A 10,422-nucleotide genomic window follows, 5' to 3' on the forward strand; every position below is an offset into this window, starting at 1 on the left:
GAGAACTTGACACATGACATAAGGCCATAAACAGAATCTAACACCAAAGGATGCATATGTGTGCGAAAATTGTGCCATTGTAATGAAATGCCACATAAAGAAGACTCTGTCATAAATCCTCTACTAATCCAATAATGTGAAAACCTCATGGTATCATCGGGACATTGCACAAGATATTATTTTCTAATTCTTCATTCCTCAGATTACATTGCAAGGCTTATACCTACAACTCTTATTTCCATGTAAGTGTTCTGTGATCACAGTCTTATGTCCTGATAAGACCCTCAGAACTGAGTCACAATAATATAAAAAAAACTTTCAACAAATAAATGTAAGATGAGAAGAATACCTATACAATCACTGTCAGAAGGAATGTCTGAATATACACTGAAGAAAGAGCAAATGTTATGTATCTAAATTGACATCTGGTTCTTTACACAGACTGTTTTACTTTCAAAACACATACACTTTCCCACATCTTCTTTCCATCTTCTATAATGGTCATAGTTATCTAAGATGATCATCTTAAACAGAAATCACACATACACAATTATAAAGGGAATGAGAGATGCTCGGTTCACTTCAACTGGGTGCATTTGCTGCAGCAGCAAATTTACATGAATCAGCTATACTTTTTCTGTGGAGTCCATGGATGATCTTCAGCTGCATAGTTAAGCCTTACTAAACAGAGTGGACTTACCTCCAAGTACAAATGCACAAGTTTGGGTTATTAGTTTAATAATGATCAGAACCTACCAGAAACTTATGCCTATTCCTAGTAAAACAAATAAGAATGCACCACAAGACTGCAGCTGTGTAGCCATTATATACAGCAAAGGTACCATGGATTGGGCCCTAGGTCTCTGATACATTTTCCAAGGGAGATGGTCTTCTAAAAATATTAGCTATGAATTCTCCATTATTTCCAGATCAAAACTATATTTTAGATATTAGAGAAGAAGCTACTAACATATATTTCCTATTGAGTAGATCTCACAGAAAATTGGCATATTTTTAGAACAAATCATTTACTGTGAAAATGCCAGTTCTACCCTCCATTCCCTCCCCCTATTTTTGTTTTAAAGGAACACAATATATGGCAATATACAGGATGGTCAGAGTAAAAATGTGTAACAGACGAACCATTCATAATCACAGCTGTCTGAAAGTCCAAGCTTGAGGCTACAAATCTTAATTTCAACTGATTTTCTCTTAATAACGGGTTACCTTCTTATAAAGCAAGGAGGTCCATCTGCCTCAGGCAGAGATTTTTAGCTATTTTAATGCTTCAAAACCTAGCATTTCCTTTATTGTATTGAATATGTGAATTCTAGTGTGTTATAATGTGAGAATACCAACATATGACCATTATGCCAAAATACCTCATTGCTCAGCTCATCATTACTTCACTTGTAATTCTTATGTTAATTATGTTCATAATTACTATAAACAGATGTGGTAGAAATTCATGTGACCTTTTTACTGCAGAATACATTTTTCTTTCTTTTAAGGTTAGCACACATATGCACCAAAACTACCAAGTCAGATGGGATATGTAAATAAATATATATTTGAAATAATATGACTTTTTCTCCTCCATTTTAGAAGACCTCCTAGCCCAGCATATTGAACGAAAGAATTTTTTTTTATTAAAATGAGAGATTTTCTTTAAAAAAACACAAAAGATATGAACCCCAAATGAACTATATTTGCCAATGAACTGAGCACCTACAGCTCAAGCTACAGTGCAAAGCCAGCATCCAATTTTCATCCATCACCTTTCATCCTGCTCTGCTTCACAACTACAAGGGCATGGCAGCCAATATAGCAGTTTGTTTTCCTTTCAAAATTAGCATTGCGCTCTGTACACAAGACTCATTTACAATAAAATCATTATGGGTTTCATTACCAGAAAGACTACTCAATTTTTATTTCTACCCCCCGCCCCATCTATAATTAGGGTGGACAGACAGGTGACACTCACTCCTCCCTTGCACAGATGGCTCCTGGAAACGATGCAAAGTAGCTCCTTCTGTTTAAACAATATACAGATAACCTGCCCTCTTCTTATCACTCACAATTACCTCCATTATAGTGAACCAATGCTTATTTTAATAAAACATCCACTGCTCTTTAAACATCATTTGAGAACTTTCTTATCAGTGGTAGACAAAAAAATTAATGAAGATGGAAGTCAATGTCTTTCAGTTAATAATGCATTCTAGATTAAAATCCCTTTTTAGCTATACTTTTTATTTACATAAGTGCTTCATTCAATTATGAATCTGCTAACGATTCTGCTTCAAAATGCTGCCCATTTTAAAAGAAATTTAAGATGTTTAACTTAACACTAACTTAAAACAAAAGCAAGTTTGAATTAGAATAACTGTTGCTGTTTGCAATGCCCAATACATCCAATGCATTTGTTCACATTAAAAAGTAATTTTGTGTTGTTATTTGTCTGCTTTTGTCTTCTTTAACTTTGTATGTTAAAAGGAATGTGGAGATTTAAGAAAATTTCACACTAGAGGCCATTCTTTCATAAGAAATGCGTTATTTACATTTTAATACCGATACTTAGATTACTGTGTATTTCTACGACTCCTATCTGTCCACTTTCCAGTTAAAGACTCAGTGAAAAACATCATTTTAAAAACTCATCCAGATTTAGCCAATCCATGAGAAATAAACTTCCATCCCACAGCAGGTCCCTGTTTTATTTCTTCTAATAAGGCTTTTTGATCACAAAGTGCCAACTTAAGTTCTCAGAGAACAAAGGGGTGGTGGCGCGGGAAGTGTTTATTTTTTTAAAAAACAGAGCATGATACTGCCACCCCATAACTCATAGTCATCCCTTTTCAATTACCTAAATATTTTAACAGTAACGGGCTGTGGCAAACAAAGTTGGACAATGAAAATGTCAGTCGTAACAGCCCTCCCCCCCCACCTCCGTCTGCAATGCAAATACTACACAGATGCCAATTTTGTTCAGAATGCCTTGCTAGGAAAGCTCCATAACAGCCTTAGTGAAGAAGGCTTCGCATTCAATGCCTGTCAGCTGAACTCCATTTCAGAAAAGTGAGAAATAGGAGTTGACAGAGAAGAATGCCCCGGGTTTGCTAGCCACTGACTAGGGCTTCAGGTGGAGCCATCACCTCCCCCCCTTTCTGTACATAAGCACAAGCCATGATGGCCATGATGGGGGCAGAGGCATCACAAAGTACAATATTTAGCAGCCATAGTGAAGAAGACACAATGCCACAAACAAAGGTATACTCACAGTTCTTTAATGGAGTGTTACCATCACTGGGTTAACAGTGGGAGTGGGTAAATAAATCTTTTTAAACAAAAACATTTTAGGAAAAGATGGATGCTCTTTAAGAAAAACATGTTAGCAACAGCAGTTGCAAGAATGCAATGACCCAACATCACTGTCTGCATTCCACTGCAAAGGAGAATGTTCGTTCATTCACAGAATTTTGAAAACAAAATATTATTTCTCATTATTAAAGCACAAATGAAGGCTGGGTTTTATATGAAGTCATTGGTATGGCATATCTATACTTACACACTTTTGTTTTTAAATTTATAGTACTGTACAGTTTTTATACCAATGGGGTGAGGGGGATGGGAGGAAGAATCAGCCAATCCAATTCGTTGTGTGGTATGGTAGTAAAAGTACACAATGAAATTTGATATACTGACCAGAAGTTTCACCATAATAATTAAGAGAGATAGGTGACTAAAACAATGGTTTATAAGTCATCTGTTAGACTGCAAGTTAATTTGTATTGGATATTTGCTATGCACAGTACTAAGGAAACAATTTCTGGAAGTTGGCACTCCAAAAATAGATTGTGTAAGAAAGCCAGTCTAAATTTCATAAGAGTTTCCATAGCTGTAGAAAATCATGTTGTTTCATTGTCCTTAGGAAATAATCTCAGACTAATTTAAAAGATCCTTTTCAGACTTCCCTTGTAAAGGTCAAAATATTAACTATGGGACAATGATTAGAGACCAATATTATCAGATATCTGATCCTCTGTGTAATTAATCAGAAACTAAAATTAAAATTGAACAGATGTCTGTCAGGTTAGCATAAAATAAACCTCTCTGCAAATCTAATAAAAATAAAGATGCCAATTTAAGTTTTCTATCTCACTTTTGATGAGCAACTGAAGAATATCACCATACCAACACAAGTATCAAAGATACAGATTTCAAATTGCTTAGATTTTTGCTTGTTAACAGTATTTGTGTCTCTAGATCAATATCAAAAGTCCTGAGCTTTTATTTTTATGTTAACACAGAATATCAAAACAGATTAAAGTTGGTTTAGAACTGATGGAGGGAAAAAATCCAATTTGGTCAGCAACTCAGACCACCATCAAGGGAAAAATCAATTTCCTGCAGCTGTAGACAGCCATTTAAGTCTGGGGCCTGAACAGATTAATTAGGGAAAGCAATGTTAAAAGTTAAAGGGTCATAGTTACATTAAGTACATGAATTCTTTCTCAAGCAAAACCCTAGCACTGAATTCCAACACTCAGAAATCATCCATCAAGGAAGTGGCCCATATTATAGAAACCATCCATCAAGGAAGTGGCCCATATTATAACATTTGTTAGGAAATCTTTCATTGCATGTAAAATACGCTAAAGGAACATAGGAAATAGCATTATATAGAGTTAGATTATTAGTCTATCTAGTTCAATACTGTTGACACTATCTGGCAGCAGCTCTCCTGAATTTCAGATATGGAAACTTTCCCAGCTCTACCCCTAAGACCTTCTGGATGCACACACAGGCTCTACCACTGAGCTACAGCCTTTCCCCCTTGGACTCATTTCCAAGTAGACATGCATAGGATTGTGCTAATCCTACAGACATTTATCTAGAAGTAAGCCCCACCAGACACAGCAGGACTTACTTCCAAATAAGCACACACAACATTATACTGCACTTCCACTATTTCAAAATGTACTGGCAATTACTGATTTTCTCTTTTACAACAAAAGTTTTACTTGTCTCAGTATTCAAAGATACAATGCAGAGTGTGATGTATGCATATTATATCTCAATAACCTCCATGAAGCCATATGGTCCATAATATGAATTCCACTTTCATTTCAAATAATACAGTGGGATGTTTGACATTTGCGGTATAACTCCAAACTAACAGTACTGAAGTTACATCGAAGTCAATGAAACCTCAAGCTGGTGAAAATAGTTAGTAAATGGGTAATTAATTTCTTATCTTTTGTGGCCAATGCATTATGTTAATTTGAAGGGAAACACCCCTTAGTTAAAGCTGCAATCCTATCCTAAACATACTTACCTGGGAGAAAGCTCCATTGAACTCAGTGAGTTTTATTTCTAAGTAAACACGTTTAGCAACATACTGCAAGTTTACAAAATTCCATCCTATTCAGGACATTCCATTAAGTAACTGGAGAACTCAAACTTACCAAAACTCTAGGGTTCTTTCCAAGACAATCTAGATTAGATCTTTGAATTTCCAGTGATGATATACATTAATATACAAATATTTATTTATTCATTTATTATCATTATTATGGGTAATTGTACAGCAATAACAAATATAGAGATCAGATATATTTGTTCTGTATGGTTTAAAAAAGCAACATGTTTATCATCTCATATTGCACTAGATTATCATTTCATATTGCACTGAAATTAAATAGAGCATCCTTTACCTGAAATATATCTGTGCAAGAAAAATATTATGTTTACAGAACTTTCAGCATGCAAAGTAGTGATTTACAGTTTTGATCCATACTATCTATATTGAAAACATGATTTATATTTTTCAAGCACTCAGTCACATGAGCTTGTATTGAGCAATGGTCATCTTGAAACAGAAGGGCAAAAAGATAAGCAATATAGAGATCAGACTATGGTTTAGTTTGCTGAAGGAGATCTCATGCCAGTCTGGAAAACCAGTTTTCCAGATCAGGATCTCTGCCCCACCCCCATCCCAGATATGTGGTTGCGGTTACTCAGCGATGAATAAAAGCACTCTGCACGTGCTCAGAGAGGCACAGTGACGTGCAATTTCAGGGGTTGGGGAAATAAATATCCAAGCTGAGTACCGGCTCAGATTTAAGCCTTAAAGGCACTCCGACTGCATCGAGGAAACTGTATTCGAATTCGAATCGAGGTGGCAGGCGGAGCTTATTTCTTCATAAAACTTTTTGCTGCTTCGGCACTTTTGGAAAAGGTTGATCGCGACAAAATCGAGAGGTGAGAGTACCTTTTTTCTTTTTCCCGCATGCAACCCTATCCTTTGCGCGGTTTACTGCCGCAGCAGCAGCTTCAACCTGAGTGGGTTAGTCCTAGCCACAAGGGCCCGCCTAGTTAAACGCATAAAAGGGAGGGGGGAGGAAATCGGGGGGGATCGAGGCTCCGCACAACTCAACCCATCCCACAATCCGGCTCCTGGATCTAACCGCGCGGCCACCCCTCTCCTCTTCACATGCCTTGTTGCGGGGGGTACTTACACTGAAAAGGACCGGAGACTCCCACCATTCGCCACAGGCGGAGAGCTGAAAATAAAAATTTCCCGTCCTCCTTGGCGGAGATCCGACAGCCCAGGCTGGCTGGCGGGGAAATGCGCGAGAAAGGGGGGGGCGCAGTGTTGCTTCGCTTCTTTTTCTCTTCTCTCTCTCCCCCCCTTCCAGATGATCCACGTTCACACTCACAGAGGCGCACCGCGAGTCTAACCGACGCTATCGGAAAGCAAAGCAAAACTCCAGCCGTTCTTGTTGTTGTTTGTGTTTGCGTGTGTTGCTTAAAAAAAAAGGGAAAAGGAGGATCCGTGCGAGAGAGCTTATTGGGGTGTCAACGCCAAAGAATCAAGAAAGCGCGCATAATAATGGCAATAAGCATAACAACAATTAAAAAGAAAAGAAAAGTCCTCCAAGTAGCCCGATGCTGAATGCCCAGGTTCTCCTCTGCAGTTGTTGTTATTGTTGCTGCTGCTGTTGCAGACAAATGCGAGCTGAAGTCCAAGCAGTGGATATTACGGCTGTCAGCGGCGGTGCGCCCGCCCGCCCGCTTGCCTGCTGCTGCTGCTGCTGCTGCTGCCTCTCTCTAAGGCGGCGATGCATAGATTTGCAGGCTTCCCATGTGCCCGCCCGTTTGGGGAATGAGCTCCATGCAATGTCTGTGCAGATCCGCCCTGCAGAAAAGGCTCCGCCGTTTGTTTGTTTGTTCTCCGCGTGCGTGTGTGAGTGCGTCTATGTCTCTCTCTCTCCCTCTCTCTCCCCCCCCCCCTGCTAGCAGCCACCTCTAAAGTCAAACGGCATACTGCAAGCAGCTGGCCTGGCTCAGCTACCCAGGTGCAGGGGGGAGGGCTTAAAGCAGTGGGAGGTGATAGAGGTAGAAGACATCTGTGTCATGAGGAAACGGAGGGGGGGTCAAATATATGTTAACAATACTCAAGCCCAGTCCCTCTTGGGCAGTCTGCCTTCTTTTTCTTTCATGTATCTCTCTCTCTCTCTCTCTCTCTCTTTTACTTAGTGGACATGCAGCTTGCTCCCTAATGAAGCCTTTCCCAAGGCTGCCTGCTTTAAGAGTCCAGACTGCCCTGCAGTAACCCAAGACAAACACTTTCCCCGGCCATCTGGAGAGTTGCTGGCTTCTCTGCCTGTATCTCGTCACTGTCTGCAGAGACGGCACTGCTAGGAATCAATCTGAGATCTACTCTCTCTAATCCCCTTCTGTTAGCTGATTTTTTCGGGCTGACTATTTGCTTTCACATTAAATAATAGCCTTAGAGAAAACGATTATCATTCTCTTCTCTTTTCACCCTCCTTCTCCCCCCCCCACTTTGTATTACCACCCCCCGGAATACAATAATTTATTGATTGTGGTAAAAGAAGTTTCTGCCTTTTTTATTATTATTAAATCAAAACCTCGTAACGCTTTTCACGGGGTGGAGGAAGGGAAAGCCTTTTTCTCGATTTCACACTTGCTGGAGAAGATCATTCAGAAACGCATAGGCTGTCTCTAAAGAGAATGTGAATTAACTTAGCGAAAGAATTCAAAGTACAAATAAACCATGTGTTTCAAAATGTTGCTCAGCATTTACTTGCAGGCTCTGAGTAATAATTGATTAGCCTTTGGAATTATTCTGTTCAGTCATTGCTTCTTGAAGTATGGCTGTTTCATTTGATTGTAATTGGAACTGGCCCTTTGGAAGAGGCTCATTGCTTACCTTCAGTGATCATGGCACTCTGGTAAACAAGCTGTGTATGTCTTGTGATCCAAGCAATGGGAGTAAGATCTATCTCTCCCCCCCAAACCTTAAATTCTCGGTTACAATGGTGCCAGGGCAGATGTCTAGGGCCACAATTCAGCAGCAGGGACCGCTTACCACAAGTCAGAGTCTAAAATGACCTAAGTACATCAATGCTATATTTAGGTTGCAAGCCTAACCACCTAATTCTATATAGTTTTAGGGTGCATACAAACATCTGCTGCTGCTGCTGTTGTTGTTGTTGATGATGATGACGACAACAACAACAATAGGAGCTTCTCCAAACTGTCAGCCTGATGGAACCCCAAGTTTGCAATGTGTATGTATGACATATAACCTCCTCCTCATTGTAAAATCATGTCCCATCCATTTTCTCCATCCAACACCAGCAGGTTGGACACTGGACCACCATGCTTTTACCCTAGAGGCACATTTGATGAAGGATTGGATTAATAACAAATCCCTGTACATCTATGGGAGGTGTGTCTTGCTCACCTTGCACCACCTTTCAATATTCAGGTGGGCAATGCTTTCTTTTGAAACCTTACAGGATGTACATTTAGCCACATATTCATCCATGAAAAGCAGATGCTCTGCCACTGAGCTATGGCCCTTCCCCAAAGGTGACTTTCCACACATTAAAAGGGGGGGGAAGGGTAAGTAGAATGATAATCTACTACGCAAAAGTAGCAAGTTAAGTGGGAAAATAACACAAAAGAAACACCTCTATCTGGCAAGCTCACAGAGTTGCCTAGGTAGGCATTTGATTTTGTGGCTCATTGCTTGCCTCCTCATGTGTCTAGGCACCACTATTCTTTGTGCTTAGCACAGGGTTAAATATTTTCCATTTGTCTTCTCTGAATGGAAACTGAAGAATAGATTTTAGTCTAGAGAAGAAACACATTTATTTGTGATGGAGAAAAATCCTGATAATAAGTCTAGTTAACAGTGATCCACTTTGCATACTGGGGTGGGGAACTGGTGGCCATCCAGATGTTGTTGGATTTCAGCTCTCCTCAAGTATGGCCAAATGCCAAGGATGATGGAGTTGTAGTTCAGCAACATCTGGAAGGCCACAGGTTACACATTCCTGTTGTCTTTTAGTTTTTAAGTTCAGGACTTCCACAGCATCCCTTGACTAGAGGTAGAGACACACTTACTGTTCTGCCAGTTCCAGTGCAAGTGTTGTTGTTATTCAGCTTCAAACATATTTTACAACTGATCAGCAGATCAACAGATCAACCTGTTGCCCTTCCAGGTTTGGCCAATGGAAACAGTTTGCTGTGGGTGACTAGTGTGTTCACAGCCTCAGATGAAAAACCATAGAGCTGGGCATGATCAACATACTGATGACACAGTACAGAAATCCTCAGATAGCCTGTCCTAGCAGTTTCGTGTCACATAGGAAGCTGCCGAATCAGACCAATGGACCATCTAGCTTAGTATTGTTAACACTGACTGGCAGTGGGTCTTTAGGGTTTCATGCAGGGGTCTTTCCCCACTCTACCTGGAGATGCCAAAGACTGAAACTGGGATTTTGAAATCACAAAGCACATGCTCTTGCACTTTGTTATGGGCTTTATTTCACATAAAATAAATAGAAAGGGAACAAGATGGAACCCAGTGGGACCCCACAGACTCATGGGCACATTGGAATAGCTGTTTTAATTCCAAAATGATGGCTAATGTGCTGATATGTTATCTGTCTCAGACATTAGACAAGAGGAGCATCCCATAGCTGAAATGTGGTTTTAAAGTTGTATACTAACCTTTGCTCCTTGCTTTTCCTCTGAAGAGCTCAGTGCAATATACGTGGAGGTTATCCCATTTTGTCTCTACAACAGATTTTGTCAAGGTCCTCACAATGAACTTCATGGCCAAACTGAGCTGAGATTTGAAACCAGGTCTTTCCAATCTGGTTTAACAATGTGGCCGCTGCACACCATACAGTTTTTGGCTACAATTAAAAAAAACTCTAATGAAAACACTCACAATGGTATGAATAAAAATATAAAAAACCAAACTATCTTGAATGAATTGGGGGTGGCGAGATGGGGAGATATCATCTCTCAGTGGCAAAGCACATGTTTCAACCCCTGGCAGCTCCAATTAGCAGGACCTGGTAGCAAGTGATGAGAGAC

At 39.8% G+C, this 10,422-nt stretch overlaps 1 protein-coding gene and 1 long non-coding RNA gene across 8 annotated transcripts in view; one reads left to right on the forward strand and one right to left on the reverse strand.

Moving 5' to 3' along the window:
* The window catches only part of RUNX1T1 (RUNX1 partner transcriptional co-repressor 1), a 228,537-nt gene extending 221,706 nt beyond the window's left edge, over positions 1–6,831 (reverse strand). For 2 of the 6 annotated variants that reach the window (XR_009759645.1, XM_061602822.1), the window contains exon 1: positions 3,281–3,369. Coding sequence is in view for 2 of the 6 variants with exons in the window: in XM_061602845.1 (XP_061458829.1) it covers positions 5,086–5,128 (43 nt within the window). In the remaining 4 variants the exon portion in view is untranslated. Of the gene's footprint in view, positions 1–3,280; positions 3,370–5,085; positions 5,149–6,521 lie in introns of those variants that run through there. The other 4 variants (XM_061602866.1, XM_061602831.1, XM_061602845.1 and 1 more) reach the window with 4 other exon arrangements.
* LOC133373316 (uncharacterized) overlaps positions 1–8,179 on the forward strand; it is a 50,347-nt gene extending 42,168 nt beyond the window's left edge. Inside the window, exon 3 of one of the 2 annotated variants that reach the window (XR_009759652.1) lies at positions 7,543–8,179. This is a non-coding gene — a long non-coding RNA (uncharacterized LOC133373316). Of the gene's footprint in view, positions 1–1,605; positions 1,873–7,542 lie in introns of those variants that run through there. The other variant, XR_009759651.1, reaches the window with a different exon arrangement.
* Positions 8,180–10,422: the final 2,243 nt, after the last annotated feature.

Source organism: Rhineura floridana, chromosome 1, assembly GCF_030035675.1.
Source record: "Rhineura floridana isolate rRhiFlo1 chromosome 1, rRhiFlo1.hap2, whole genome shotgun sequence".
In the NCBI taxonomy this organism is placed as follows: domain Eukaryota; kingdom Metazoa; phylum Chordata; class Lepidosauria; order Squamata; family Rhineuridae; genus Rhineura; species Rhineura floridana.